Below are 16,420 nucleotides of genomic sequence, written 5' to 3' on the forward strand. Positions count from 1 at the left end.
TCACAACTATAAACCATTTCACAGCTATTGGTAACGTCACTGATTTGGAGATCACTGACACTTACAGAGTAGTGCTAGTTGGTTTGCATTTATGACCTGTGAGAAAGAGAACTCTATTCTTGACATGACTGACTTCCTTCAACAAATGTTGTCCTTTATTATCTTCCAATAACAAGCTGAAATATTTTTACTTAACTCTTGTTAAAATTAAGCAAACGAATGATTATTTGGTTAAGGAAATAAGTATTTTCCCAATATAATCATGAAGAAGATCATCATATGAATCTTTTTTGTTCATGGCTGCTACCCTGTATGCCACTTTACTCGCCAGAAGCTCCCTTCAGAATCAGGTCTCTTCAGGGCCTTCCTGACCTGTTCCCTTCACCTCTGACATACTCTTTAGTCCACAGCTGTCTTTCATCCTCACTGTTTTCACTATGCCTCCTAATGCCCAAATGCCCATGCAAAAAAATGTTCTTACATCATTAATTTCCTCCCAGAAAATCTCTTTGGTCTCCCTGCCTTGTGTAATATGCCACTTTTCACCAAAAATATAGCTCCTATTGGATTCTAAATATCACTTTCACACTGTCACTTTTTAATACCTCTGGGAAAAATATCTCCTTCTTTGAGATATATGCCACCTGCTATCCCTCCCTGTCATTGAAAACCACCTATTTCTGGCCTCTCCTCCCTGTGAAGGGGCCTCCAAATCCTCAGCTCCCTTGTCCCTGTACCAATACCATCCTAAAAATGTCTAAACTTGAATCAGTGTAACCACCCACCTCTTCTTCTACACCTCCAGTGCTAGACTATTGGAGAAAATCACACAAATGTTGAGATTATTGCCACCAGAAGCATATAGTCTCCACCTCACTTAGGCTTCCAGTACTATCTGCCAATTCCTTATATGTCTCTGGTGAATGTTATCCCCAAACTCTTCATAAGATCTACTGAAAATACTCTTCAATTTCCTCATGCCACTGTGCTGATACTGACCTCCTTTTTTCTTGGAAATTAATCCTTCTTACCCCATAGGATAAAAATATATTACTTTTAGCAAATGAACTCTTTCCATTTCCTGACCATATTTACAGAGAAGTCTATAAATGGATCTACCCTTTGGTAAACTGATTGCATTAATGGCTCAAATTAATGGCCTCTGATTTCCATACCCTTTGCTCTGTAATTTTGTAGTATCTTTCCATTCTGCCCCTGGTTTCTGCTATGAAACTGTCTTTTGTGAAGGCTTGAAAAAGTACTTGTGTGTCTCCACCTTCTTTTTTGGAGCCCTGCCATAGCCTTGAAAAGAATCCCAGTCTAGGAAGATGAGGGCACATGGAACAGAGCTGAACTGTGCTAGCCCAGACCAGCCTTGTCTGGCCAGCCCTTAGCAAATACCTAGCTGACCACAGATAAATGAACCAGCCCTAAGACAAGATTTGCCTAATCCCATCCAGGAGAACTGCTTTGCTGACCTGAAGACTCATGAGAAGTAATATATGATTGTTGTTTTCAACAACTAAGTTTTGGGATGGTTTATTATGAGAAATAGCTATTACAAACTCTAATCTTCCTCTATTTTCAGAGGAAGAAATATACCTTTTCTTTTTAAAGGCATTCTTCACTTGCTCTTTATTCCTACCAGTATGCTTTCAGATCTCAGCCCTTATGATTAGATTTCTCTATATTGTATTTTCAGCCTCTCACTCTCTTTTCACTTCTTGCCCTAAATATACAAACATGTTTAACTCTTTCTAATGAAAATAAAACCAATGTACACACACAAAAATAAACCCATCTCTTCAAGAAGTTACTGACCTATTCCAGTGTGTGTATCTATCAACAGGGTATGTGTAGATGTGCGCACACACACAGTTTGTTCAGACAAAGTTCATCCATTGTTAATATAATGAGAATAGTTTGTGCAACATATATGTTAACCTGACAGCCAAGGAGAGTGGAATGGAATCACATGTGTGTAAACAATGATGACTTCACTGTACTAGTCAATGGAAGAGGTATATGCCATTGAGTATGTGTACTGTATGACTGTCACATTCAAAATAACTGAGCAAGTAGAACAAATCTGCATCAAATTTTGTGTTAGGCCTGAACATTCCTCCACAGAAATTATTGGGGTGATTCAGAAGGCCAGAGCTATGGGGTGCTGGTGAGAGGAAGCTTCATCATGACAATGCACCCACTAATGCACCACATCTTGTGGGGCAAACCATCAAATCACTCAGATGACTCAGACCCCCTAAAGTCCAGATTCGGCACCCTGTGACTTCTGGCTTTTCCTAAAACTTAAATCACCTTTGGAAGGGAAGAGATTTCAGACTATCAGTGAGATTCAGGAAAATAAGAGAGGGCAACTAATGGTAATTGGGAGAACTGTGTGAGGTTCCAAGGTGCCTAGTTTGAAGGGGACTGAGGTGTCATTGTCCTATGTACAATGTTTCTTGTATCTTCTTCAATAAATGTCTCTATTTTTCATATTAAATGGTTGGATATCTTCTGGACAGAGAGGTATATATAATATATATAAATTATATATCATATAAATTTATTTTATAATATAGTTTACATTATAATGTAATATAATATGACAATAGAATCTATAATATGAAATTTATGTATATAAATTTATCAATTTTATTTATATAATATATAAATTATATATATATATATAACAAGTATATATGGAGAAAGAGAGATCTAGAAAGAGTGATGGAAGTGGGGAGAGACAAAGTGGGATATTTATTATAACGAATTGGCTTACAGAATTGTGGAAGCATGGTGAGTCCTAAATCTGCTGTGGTATTGCCAGCAGGCTGGAGACTCAGGCAAAAGATACAGTTCAAGTCCAAAGACAATCTGCCCGCAGAATTTCTTTTTGATCAGTCTTAGTTCTATTAAGGCCTTCAGCTTATTGGATGAGTCCCTCCCGCATTGTGGTGGGTGATTTGCTTTACTAAGAGTCCACTATTTAAATGTTCATCTGATCCCAAGGACACCTTCATGGAAACATCCAGAATAATGTTTGACCCAGTATCTGAGCACCATTATCCAGCCAAGTAGACACACACAAACTCAACCATCACAAGCTGCTGTATATTTTTTGTACTCAATAATTATGGCAGTCATTCTCTTCAGTTACCATCCTATTAATATACTCAAGGTACTGATAATGCCAAACAGTCTCTTCTTCTTTGTCATTTTATTTTATCCATAGCTTTTTTTTCTGGATTGCTTCCTATCTCTCTGACTTCTGCTTTTCAGTTTTCTTTCTAGCTCTGTTTTCTTTGCCTGCCTCTTAAATGATCCTTAGGGTTGTGCTTCCCAGACTACCTGGATCCTCTCAGTGGCTTTAACTACCAAATCTATATCTTCCGCTTAGCCCTCTATTCTGAGGGACATACATTCATTCATTTATTCACTTAAGGCTCTAATAGGATACCCATTTATGGCATATTAAACACCATGTGGGTTTGTGGTAACATCTAAAGTGGCCCCCAAGATCCCCACTCCCTTTTATTCACACCATTCCCTCCCCTTGAGTGTGAGTTTCTAATGAACAGAATACAGCAAAACGAGATGCCACTTCTGAAGTTAGGTTTCTAAAAGTCTCTTGCTTTTGTCACGCTCACCCTCCGTTGTCTTTTCTTGGTGCTGTCTCATGCCCTTGAGGGTCTTAGAGTCTTCATGCTGAGGGAAGCAAGCTGCCATGTTATGTGAACAGCCCAGTGGAGAGGCTAACGAGGTAAGGAACTAGTGTCTCCAGTCAACAGTCAGCAAAGACCTGAGGCTCTCCACCAGTCACAGGAGAGAGTTTGGAAGCAGATCTTCTTCCAGTTGAGTTGGAATTGACTGGACTTCTGGCAGATACCTTTACTGCAGGCACTGGGGTTGCACCTGGATTTCTGACCCACAGAAATCATGAGAAAATAGACATTTGTGTTTTTAAGCTGATGAATTTCTGGTAATTTGTTTTACAGGAATAGACAACTAATACAGGCTTACCCAGTATCCAAAGCCAAACAGAAAATAGCCCCTGAACACAATAATCCTCCAGACTATTAGGGGTAATAGAAAAGTAGCCAAGATTATAGGACAATATAATAGGTATTAAAGAAACATACATAGTGAGTGATGGAAGCATAGAGTGAAGAGAATTTCAATCATACTTGAAGACTGAAGGATTCATTCATCAGATTTTATTTTGTCATTGAAAAATGAGAACATGGGGGAATACTTGAGGAGAAAATGAATTTTTAGAATCTCTACTGGAAAGTAGTTGCTGGATTTGTAAAAGAAATTATGATACCTAGGCATTATGGATTTGGGTTTGGAGATAATGAACTTACAGGATCTTCAGTTAAAGTTGTGTTTCATTTTTCAAATGCTCTTTGAAAAGTATAATAGAGAAGTTAATGGTTGACTTTTGGATTTAGAGAAGATACAACAACAGAGCAAAAGGCCAAGGAAGAAAAGAGCTGAGAAGAACATATCAAGACATTCTTACAATTCTGGTTCATTAGGTTAAATAGGAAAATAAAGACAATGCTGTTGAGTTTGGGGAAAATGCAGCCGATTCTGACCTCCCACCAATCAGTAGGGCTGAGTCAGTGCTGTGTTTGGCTCAAGCCTAATGGAAGTCATGCACTCTTATTCTCGAGTTGGAGGAGACTTCAGGTCAAGTGTGAGAAAGTAATGGTTATTCAGAATAAAATCCAGGTATGCTACTGTGATGAGAATGAATGCTTTAAAACAGAGACTGCTGATTCCCTGTAATAGTCTCCATGTCTTCCAGAGTAAGAAACCTTTAATTTTTAGGGGGAGGAATAACAACTGTATTTTTCTAGTCTCCTGTAGTGAGGGATGGCCTTGTAACTAACAAGCTGATCAAAGGGATGTGGACAGAAGTGGTGTGTGCAACTTCTGGACTGTGTCTTTCAAGGAAAGGAGATATCATTCCACTTCTTTTTTATTCCTTTTCTGCCAGCTAGAATGTAGTTGTGGTCCTGAGCCAACTTGGACCATAAGGTAGAGATTACATGCTAGGGATGGCAGAACAACAGAAGGAATCTGTGATCCCTGGATGATCTCACAAAGCCTTTATGGTACTTTGTGAGGGATAATTAAACTACATTTTTAAAGCTGCTTTTAATTTGGTTCTTTGTTTTAAGCAGCTGGACCTATATTTTAATTAATTCAAATGTCTAGTAAAAAAGATAAGCTAAGAATATAAATGAGTAGACAAAAAACTGTACTTGAAAAATAACTAAATAAAATTAATTAAAAAAAAGAATATAAATGACCATAGCATAAGACAGAAAAATAGTAAGCAATAAACAAAGGCATGGGTAAAAATTAAGGATACAGAGAGGAATCACCTCAAATCAGGCTATGAGCTTGCAGAAGAAGTTGAAGTTTCTGCTTGGTAATAGACTTCAGACTGGCCATTGGTGGTGGAGTGCAGGTCAGGGACTGTGTCTCCATAGCTCATTCTTCTAGCAGTGGCTCTAGAAAGCAATGGTGATGGTAGCACGGTAGTGACAATTGGCCCATGCATAATACATACTCAAAGAACACTGGGACCTTGGTATACTTTCTTAAATTAGTCATGGTTTGGGTTAATGCTTATGAAAATTATCATAGGAATTTTAAAATTTAGGAGAAGAAATCTTAGCAACAAGAAAAACCTTCTGCTCCACTGAACTTAAAAAACAAGTAATTCTAGAGATGCTACGTTAGTTTTGCACATAGCCAGTGGAAACTAGGGCTCCCACCCCAGTGAGGGCTGAGTTGTACTTTATTTGTAAAGAATCCCTTTTTTTTTCTCCAGCAAAATTATAATATCAAGTTGCTGTTTTCAATGTTCCCTTTTATTTTTCCACAAACATACCTTGCATTGGCAAAGCATTCTAGCTTTCAGAATATTTTCACTTATTTTCTTATTTGATCCTGACAATAATCTTGCAATGTGGTGAGTGGAGGGTTAAGTAACATTCCCATTTTTCTGATAAGGAAATTGAAGTCTTTAAGTGTCTTTCCCATGATGAATAGCTAGTACTTGGTGGAAGGAATTGAGTATGATGCTCTTACCAATCTCTCACTTATTTCCCTAATTGTCATTTTTCCAGCCTTTCTGACTCTCAATTGAGGAAAAATACAAGGCTGGTGAAAGTATTAAGTTGTGAGTTCTTGAAACACAGACTTTATTCTTGTATTATTTATTAAATATTGTATTATTTTACACACAAACAACAGTAAACCTACTTTTGCCAAACCCTGTAATGTGTGGTCCATGATGAAATTGTAGTAAACTTCAGACAACATATTACTCAGGGTCTTTTTGTTATTTAGAGCTGCATTATGAAAGAGGTAGCCTCTAAATACCTGTGGCTATTTAGATTTAAATTAATTAAAATTAAAGTTAAAGTCACATTAGTCACATTTCAAGTGCTCAGTGGTCACACATGGCATGTGGCTATTCCATTGGATGGCGCTGATGGAGAAACTTTCTATCACATCATAAAGTTCTACTGGACACAGTTGAGAGATATATGAGAAGTCTCTCTTCCATCAATTCTTAATCTTTTCCTCCTTCTGGGTATAATCCAAGTGGTTCCCCAGGTCTTCCACTTCCTAAAGCAGGTTTTAAAACCAGTAACTCCAACAGAAATTGTTTGGCCTACTCCTGCTAAGTATGTGATGTGGCAATAGAAGTCCCAGTTTCTTCCACGAAACTCAGTACAGCAAGTGGGCGGGAAAAATGAGCCCAAACCCAGACAACGACATGGGGATAGAGAAATACTGGGGGCTGAGCTCCAGGCCCTCCTGGCGCTCCAGGAGGGCATCACGAGGCCGGAGGCGGGGCCATGCGCTGCTGGGCGGGGCCACAAGAGGCAGGCCGGGGAGGCGGGGGAGCAGGCGGCCAGCGCACCGCCCGCTTCCAGCCTGGAGTGCTCACGTGACGGGTCCGAGAAGCCCGCTCGCGCAGTCGTCTGGGCAAGCGAAGATGGCGGCGGAGAGGGAGCCTCCTCCACTGGGGGACGGGAAGCCCAGCGACTTTGAAGAGCAAGAGGACGGAGAAGACCTTTTCACGAGCACTGTTTCCACCCTAGAGGTGAGACCGCGTCACCGTGTGTGCGGCGTGCCGCTGCGCGTCTCACCTTTTAGGTGGCTTTTCCCTGCCGTGGTTTGCCCCTCCCCACCCCCCTGGGTTTGCGAGGACTTAACCAGGAAGACACCTGTGACGCCGACCCCACCTGGGGCACCTGTCAGTAGGCTGGGGTTGGCCTGGGTGGCTGGGCCTCCTCTGACCAACCGGCCCGGGATCTGACCGTATCCCCAGAGGAACAGGGACCTGACAGACCCTCTCCGAGTCCTTTTCCTATTCAGATGGCCTTCGTAGGTGTTACCTGCACCTTTTCTTCTAGACCAGAGAAGGTCTGGTCCTGGGTCCTAGTAGACATCATCGCTCTTCCCGGCGCACCCCTTTGGAAAGGTGCTTGCTTTTTCCCTTCCCTAGGGGTGATGCGCCCCTGAGAGGGGAGAGCAGCTAAGTGAGCGCTGAGTGCCCCGAGGTGTGGAGGGAGCCCGTGGGTGCGCTTTCCCCAGTCATGGCCTTTCACGCACTGCCAGTTCCCCTTGAAGGTGGTGCCTCTTTTTTGAATTATTAAGTAGGTAAATGCATTTGACCGGTTTTGTTGTCTTTAGTCCTAGATTTTTTAAGGATCATAGTATTTGTAAAATATAAAGTTGAAGGGAAGGAGTAGTCCAGGAAGCTGTTGTGTGTTTGTGTGTGTGTTTTTAAAGTTACCAGGGGAGAAGTAAAAACGGGCCCTCACTCCCTTTTCCTCTTTTCTCGCATGGTCAGCGATCTCTGAAATTGAGAGTTCCTGTTTTTGTCAAAGGAAACACCCTCTATGAACTTAACTGTATGGGGTCTCCTGCATCCAGTTCATGTTTAGTGGCTTTGCATCCGAAAAAAGCACATACACCTCATTGTCCAGTTTTAAGTGTGTGTCTATGTAGCAAAATGTAAGCATGTTTTCCAGAGGGCTGTTTGTTTACCTCATGCTTTACTTATAATCTGCTTGTTAATAAGCTTTCTTGGCTTGTTCATCTCTGCATCAAATCAGTTGGAAATTACTGTAAAGTAGCTGTTATCTGAAGTTCAGTTATCTGCAACTGGGAACTTCTGGGAAACGTTTTCAATACTGACCACGTTCTGCTAATTGCATTTGCAGATGTTGGCCAAACTATACCTCCCCTCAGATCACGTGCTTCCCCAGGCTGCGCATAGTGCCGTGATCATCTTTGTGTGCCTCACAAAATCTTGAACATTTGCATTTAGTAAATGTTTGCCAGGTTGTCAAAACCAGCATTTCCTAAGAATTAGGAAAAGTGATCTTACAGAACAAATTACCTTTGGGGGTTAGTATCCTTTTAGCCCTTTATACATACTATACAGCCACTGTATTGAAAGTTAATGTCTGTGGGATTCTGGGACCTTTGTTGTCTTGGAGTGCAAAACAGAGGTTTTCCACTAGCAAGGTTCAGGAGAAAGTTCAGTGACCTAATGTAAACTAGAGTACTGTGAACTGATCCTTCTGTTTAATTGATGTATTTTAGAGTTGAGTGAAAGGAATTATATGTTTCCATTTGGATGGAACTTTTTAATAAGGTATTTGACTTTTTCCAGTAAATGTCTATAGAATTTGAGTATGAGTACATTTATCTTGGTTAGTGCACTGTGAAAGTTATAAATAAAGGTGCTTTTGATTGTTCATCTAAATCCCTTATTTCATAGACTGATTCAGGTTATTAATTATAAGGAAGTATAACTATGAGTTAAACTATTATAAGGGAGTATAACTGAGTATAAACTCAAATTCTTTTTTTTTTTCTCTCTCCTATTTGGGGAATGCTAGATAACAGTATTTCTTGATATACCAAAACATTCCTAAAGAGATGTTCTTTCAGTACTTCACTTTTCTTTCAAACAGTTCTTATATTTCAGTGTGCAGCAGAAACCATAGGATACTTGTTTAAAATGCACATGCCTTTGCCTCATTGGAATCTGCATGTTTAATAAGTGCTCTAGGTCGGTGCTTTTTAAACTTTATACACAGATTACTTAGGGATCTTACTGAAGTGCACATTCTGATTCTGTAAGACTGGAATAAACCCAGTATTCTACATTTTTAACCAACTATCCTTAATGACAATGCTTCTGGTTTATAGACAACAATGAATTAGTTAGTTAGTGGCAAAATTCCTGGTGATTATGATCCCGATCATCTGCTTTGAATAGTTGTTACCTAAGAAAATAGTTATCATCTAGCTGTAAATTGAAAGTAAGACATATAAATTAGTGATTTTCAGTTTTAAAAACATAAGTTAGGATTTTTTAAATTATACTGTTCATGTGGAAACTTTTCTGTAAAGGCATTTGAAGGAGAAAAATCAATTGAAATTCATATAAGTGAAAATCAAATTATAGACAACTTTTATGTCAATTGTCAAACTTGCAGTGATTATACAATTTAGTGTCTATAAACCCTATGAGTATATTTTAAACCCAGTATTAAGCTTTTTTCCTTTCAAAATTAAGAACAGTCACATAAAGCTATATTCAGTAAATAAGGCATAATAAAACCCTGTAGTGCATGTTTCTGTTGTGATTATGGAACAAAGTGATGGGAGGTCAACATTGGAGGCAGGAAAGGGAATGCGAGGGGGGAAAACTGACAAAAGCCATTTTCTTCTTTGATACCTGAGAAGCAAAGCTTTACATTGTTCAGAAGTACTCTCTTTTCCTTAAAAGATACAATCCTAAGCGTAAAAGATACTTACCCTAAGGAGGCATGTATTGGTAAGACAGCACCTGAAAAATAATAAAAACTCAGAAAATTTATATCAGATGCCTGCACTTTTTAAAAAAAAAACAGCTTTGTTGATAGCCCTGACCAGTTTGGTTTAGTTAGTTGGGTGTGGTTCTACACAGCAGAAGGGCACCAGTTCAGTTCCGGTTAGTGTGCTTGCCTGGGTTTCAGGTTCATTTCCTTGTCAGGGTATATACAACTGATCAATGTTTCTCTCTCACATTGATGTTTCTTTCTCTGTCTTTCTCCCTCCCTTCCCCTCTCTCTAAATAGTAAGTAAATATAGTCCTTAAAAACAGCCCTGTTGAGATACAATTCACATACCATACAATGCCTCCATTTAGTATGTGCAATTTAATGGATTTTAGTACATTCACAGATATATGCCATCATCATCATAATTGTCTTAGAATGTTTTCATCACTAAAGAAAATAAATTTAAAAACTCATACCCTTAACTTACCTCCTGTTCCCATTCCTCAAACTCCTCTGATCCCAACCTTAAGCTACCACTAACTTACTTTCTGTCTCTATAGTCTTCCCCACTCTGGACTTTGTATGAATGAAATCATATAGTGTGTGGTCTTTAGGGACTGACTTTTTTCACTGAGCATAATGTTTTCAAAGACTTCTTCATTCTTTTTTATGCCTAAATAATATTCCATTATGTGGCTGTACCACTTTTTGTTTGTCCATCTGTCAGTTGATGGACATTTGGGTTGTTTACACATTTTGGCTATTACAAATAATGCTGCAATAAACATTCATGAACAAATAGAATTACTGGGTCATAAGGTAACTCCACATTTAATCATTTGAAGAATTGACACAGTGGTTTGTCAAAGTAGCCACATCATTTTGCATTCCTAACAGCCGTGTGTGAGGGTAGCAGTTTTTCCACATCATCACTGAACTCGTTCTTCTGTTTTTGATTCTAGACGTTACAATGAGTATGAAGTGGTTTATTAGTATGGTTTTTGTTGCATTTTCCTGATGACTAATTATGTCATACATCTTTTCATGTGCTTACTACCCCTATGTGTAACTTCCTAGGAAAAATTTCTGTTTAGATCCTTTGCTAATTTTTAACTGGGTTGTTAATCATTGAATTGTAAGAATTCTTTATATATTTTAGATTAAAGTTCTTTTTTTAAAAACTGATAACATGATTTGCAAACTTTTCTTCCATTCTGTGGGTTGTCTTTTCATTTATTTATGATGGTCTTTGAAGTACAAAAACTTTGATGAAGTCCATTTTTTAATTTTGTTGCTCATGTTTTCAATGTCCTATAGAAGAATCCCCTGCCGAATCCAAAATCATGTTTTCATCTAAGAATTTAATAGTTTTGGCTCTTACATTTAGGTCTTTAATCTGTTTTGAGTTAATTTTTATATATGCTAAGAAGTAAGGATCTAACCTCATTCTTTTGCATGTGGCAGTCCAGTTGTCTCACCATCATTTGTTGAAAAAACTATTCTTTCCCCATTCAGTGGTCTTGGCACCCTTGTCCAAAATCAGTTGACTGTAGATGTTTACACCTGGTTCTTATACTAACCTCAGATCTAAGGGTTGGCTGAAGTTAAGATGAGGACCACAGCTTCCTTTCACATGATAGAGTTTATAGAGCATTTCAAGTGAAATTTCCAGTTCGGAGACTCACAGGTCTTAGAATTACTTTCCCATCATGTAATCCCATGCTGTTAGTACTCAGAAGATACCATACTTGGTTCACTTCAGTAAATACTTGAGTATTTACTCTCTGCTACTGTTTAGGTGATAATGGGAATGCAAATATCAGCAAGAATACTGCACGTCTTTGAGGACAAAAATTTCCAGTGGAGAAGGAGGCACACATAAATCTGATATAGATGGACTGGGATTACATGACCTGAAAACACATCAGTTTTCACTGAAAATACCAGTGAAATGCAGAGATTCTAATTCTTATTGTTATTGCCATAGAGTAGGTGAACAGTAAATGTTTTTGTTGGCCGAGAAACACTCAGTGAGGATGTAATATTTGAGAGCTCAAAGGGTAGAATGAAATTTCAAAGTGGGAGAATGGCAAGGATCACTTAAGATTTAGTCCATATTCTAGGAAACTGAATAATTCAGAGTTGCTGACTGTAGGATATCACACGTTTTCTATGTGGAAAGATTTTAAAGGGATTTGAAATTTGTTGTGTGGGTGGGTGAAAGCTGTGTAAGGTTTGTGTGACAGTAACAAAAATCACCTTGGGAATATTAATATGCCGGAAGTCCGAGGGATAAATTTGAATGGGAGTTATAATTGTTAGGTTGATTAGATGAAAGATATTTTAATATGAGGTTAAAGGCTTCAAAAAGAAAGTGAAAATAAAAAAGGAGGAAAGGAAATTGATGCAGCAGCAGAGTAAAAGACATTTTAGGATTTATAATCCTTCAAGTGATTTTTAGGAGAAGAAATTATGAGTTTATTTCATTTGGGATTACAGTATACCAATGAAGATAACATTAGATAGCTAAAAAATGTTGGATGAGCTAGAGAAGTAGATTTGGAGTCTGCCATAAATTTATTTAATAACAGTAAACTAGACTCTCTGTGGAAATAGTGTTCCCTCAATATGAGTCGATATATAAACATAGCTGTGTGACCAAAAACCTGTAGTACCAGGTGATACATGTGTAAATGAAACATGCATAAACTACAGAAATACTAGAGAAGACTGCAGTGATTTAATTACATTGAGATGATCTTTGGAACCCTGAAAGTGGGAAACATTAAGAGTAAGTAGAGACTCTAGCTTGATAAAGGAGGAACTAAAGTTTAATATCTATTGTCCCACTGCAACAGGGTGTAATTTGTTTTCTTAGTTGTGTTTTCTAATCTTAGATAGGTCTTCAACTTTAAATGTATTAATTTTTGAAAATTTTATTGTGAATTATAAATGTTTCAGAGGAAAAAAACATTTCATGTACAGGTGTTCAAAGGCAGCGGCATGGAGATTTATGCTGCAACAAGAGGTTTGACTTCTGTTGACCACTTTCTCTTGAAACCATTACATTTAAAATTTTTAGAATGAATTACTTTTAGTGCCCATAAAAATGTTATTTGGTGAAGTTGCTTGAGGCACAGATGCTCAATTCTTTTGCAGACTTTTTTTAAAAAGAATAAAATTACTAATTTTTTATTGATTTTGAAAAGAGAGAAAGAGAAACATTGATTTGTTATTAATTTCTCCATTCATTGGTTGCTTCTTGTGTGTACCCTAACTGGAGAGGAGATCAAACCTGCAACCTTGACATATCAGAAAGATTCTAACCAACCTGAGCGACCCAGTCAGGGTTAAGATTATTCTTTAAAGTTAATTTTACAAATGCACACATTCCTATGAAATTGAACTCTTGTGGGTTTTTTCCCCCTGTGATGATAGTTTTTAGTTGAGATGAAATTTATCTTGATTTAGTAAAGTTCACTACCACCTTAGTCAAGGTATGGAACACCTCCATATTCCCCCAAACCCCTCAAAATTCTCTCATGTAGTTAACCCCTTCCATTCCTAGCCTCTGGCAACCTGTGATTTTTTTTTTCCACCTATAGTTTTGACTTTTCCAGAATGTCATATAAATGGAATAATCATACAGTGTGAAACTTCTTGAGTCTAGTTTCTGTAACTTGGCATAAAGCCTTTGAGATTTATCAATGTTATTGCATATAGCAGTAGTTCATTTATTTTTATTACTGAATTTATTGTATGTACATATCACAGTTGGTTGTTGAAGGATATTTCGTTGTTTCCAGTTTTGGGCATTAATGAGTAAAACCAACCAATATGAACATTTATGTATAGGCTTTTTATGAGCACAGCTTCTATTTCTTTTGTGTAAATACTTAGGGTAGAATTGCTGGGTTGTATGGTTAATACATATATAACTTTGTAAGAAACTGCCAACATTTCTCTCAAAAAGGTTTCAGGGAGATAAGGTAGAGGGAGGTGAGGTCATTTGCTTTTAGTCTCACAAGTTAATGGCTGTAGTATAATATTACTCGTTTTCAATAGGATACTGTTTTGAGAATTGATTATCTGTGGTTTCATGAAAAGACATGCATGAATCTTCGAGAAAAAAGCATATTACTGTATTTCCTGTTGTGATAAAAGTTATTTTCCTTTAAGCTAGCTCCACAAAACCTTGTATGAAGCTGGATATGTCTATTGTAGCCTCTGGTTAGGTTTGCATGCATTTGATTTCTGAAATCTTATAATTTGATAATTAAAATTTTATAATTTTAATGATAAAAGATTGTAAGAGACGCAGAGAGGGAAGAAACTGCCAAACTCTTTTCCAGAGCAGCTATATCATTTTGCATTCCTGTCATCAATGAATGAGAATTCTAATTGTTCCACATTCTTGTCAGCACTTGTTAGTATAACTTTTTATTTTAAGCAGTGGTGAGCTTGAGGCTAGTTTATACTCACTCAAAAGATGATTGTTTAATTTTCAGTAATTTTGTAAACTGGTTAGTAAATATAGGCGTTGTTAAAAATTAAAGTATATAAATTTATAATTAAATTACATTAAAAGCAAAGGTAATAAGTATTTTAAACTTGTCACTTCCTAATTCCATTACTACGTTTTACTGTTTTCTTATGCTGTTGAAGATATATGTATATTGTATCTGTCTGTATGGAGAAAAGTACATATTTTCCAAACTTCACAGGTGAGGGGTAATCAGGCACAGTGAACATGTTTATGCCACAGAAATCAGCCAAAGCTAAAAATCAGGGTCTTCTCTCCCTGAGACCTGGTTGCTAAACATTTACTAGCACACCACTGATTTTTTAAACATTCTAGTCAGTGTGTAGTGTTTATCCCATTGTGGTTTTAATATGTGTTCTCTGATGATTAAGGGTTCTGAGTATATTTTTGTGGGATGCCCCGTCCTGGCGGAACGTGTTCTGGCAGGAGAGGGAGTGGCAATTCCCTCTAGTGGAGAATGCCCCACCCCTTCTCCTACACTGCTTTTATTAGAATCCCTATGTGCAGGGGTATTCAGTATGCTTGCAAAGCTCATCAATCAATCTCTAAAGGCCATATTTATAGAAAACAGATGTTATCTATAGATAACAATCGAGGAAACACAGATCTGCCTCAGGTCAGGGACTGTTAGATATGTTGGTGCCAGAGGGTAGTTAAGGCGGGGTTCATGAGATTAGGAGTTTACTCCTGCTTTGGATTTAGATATCTGATTCCTGGCCACAGGGCTAAGGGAAGCAAGCCTCTAGGGGTATATGTAATGCATTCTTTAGGCCTGACCTCCCACAGGAACCCTTCATGCTAGTTCTAGGATGTGCCTGCCTCCAGCATTCCTGGCGTTCTGGTCGAGACTTACAGGCCTCTTTCAGGGCCTCACTCACCCAGGGTTCCAGTCTCTGATACCACAAAAAGTGGTCCCCAATATCTTTTCATGTATACAGACACACACACACACACATACACATATATGTATATATACACCCCCTGAAAATTATCTTCTATGGTGAAGTGTGTTTTCACATCTTTTGCATATTTTAGAAATTGGGTTTCCTCATTGAGTTTTGAGAAATTTTTATAGATTCAAAATACAAATACTATGGCAGGTATTTTTTTCTTGGCCTGTGGCTTGTCTTTTCATGGTAGTAACAGTGTTTTCCGTAGAACAAAAGTTTGTTATTTTGATGAAGTTCAAGTTATCCTTTCTTTTTTGATAGTACTTTATATGTCACATATGAAATCCTCTGCTAGCATTAACCCAGGCTCACAAGGGCTTTGCTTATATTTTCCTCTAGAAGTTTTGTAGTTTTGGATTTACATTTAGGACTGGGATTCATTTTGAGTTAGTTTTCATAGGCATTGAGATTCATTATTTTTGCAAGTAGAGATATATAGTTGTTCCACCACCATTTGTTGAGAGGTAATCATATGCTTAAGGTTTATTTTATGACTCAGAATATGTTCTGTCATGGTAAATAGTATATGTGAATTTGAGAAGAATGTATAGTCTGATGTTGGGTGGAATGTTCTATAAATGTTAGATCAATTTGGTTGATGGTATTTTGCAATACATCCAACAACATTGTTGAATCTCAGATGCTTTATGCTAAGTTAAAGAAGCACTTAGGCTCAGAAAGTTTCTCTATTGGGTTGGTTTTGCCTCTTTGTCAAAAATCAATTGAGTATATATATGTGTGGTTCTGTTTCTGGACTCTCTTCTGTGCATTGATCTGTTGACTGCCCTTTTGCCGGTTTTAGGTTGCCTCGATTACTGTGACTCAGTATTGAAATCAGGTAGTGTGAATCCACTGACCCTTCTTTTCAAAACTGTCTTCACTATTATAGTTTTTTTTTGCCTTGCCATATAATGTCATAATCAATTTATTGATTTCTACCATTTATTAGTTTAGGGACAATTAATATTAACAGTGTTAAGCCTTTAAGCCATAAGAATACTATTTTTCTCCATCTCTATATATTTTATCTGATTTTCATCAGTGTTTATTAG

At 37.7% G+C, this 16,420-nt stretch overlaps 1 protein-coding gene across 1 annotated transcript in view; it reads left to right on the plus strand.

Annotated features, from left to right (window-relative positions):
* The first annotated feature begins 6,964 nt into the window (after positions 1 to 6,964).
* SNX2 (sorting nexin 2) overlaps positions 6,965 to 16,420 on the plus strand; it is a 59,100-nt gene continuing 49,644 nt past the window's right edge. The window contains exon 1 of the mRNA XM_037165542.2: positions 6,965 to 7,135. Within this exon, the coding sequence (XP_037021437.1) occupies positions 7,028 to 7,135 (108 nt within the window). The 5' untranslated portion in view covers positions 6,965 to 7,027. The remainder of the gene's footprint in view (positions 7,136 to 16,420) is intronic.

This window comes from Artibeus jamaicensis, unplaced genomic scaffold, assembly GCF_021234435.1.
Source record: "Artibeus jamaicensis isolate MK-2021 breed Jamaican fruit bat unplaced genomic scaffold, CSHL_Jam_final contig_402, whole genome shotgun sequence".
Lineage (NCBI taxonomy): Eukaryota > Metazoa > Chordata > Mammalia > Chiroptera > Phyllostomidae > Artibeus > Artibeus jamaicensis.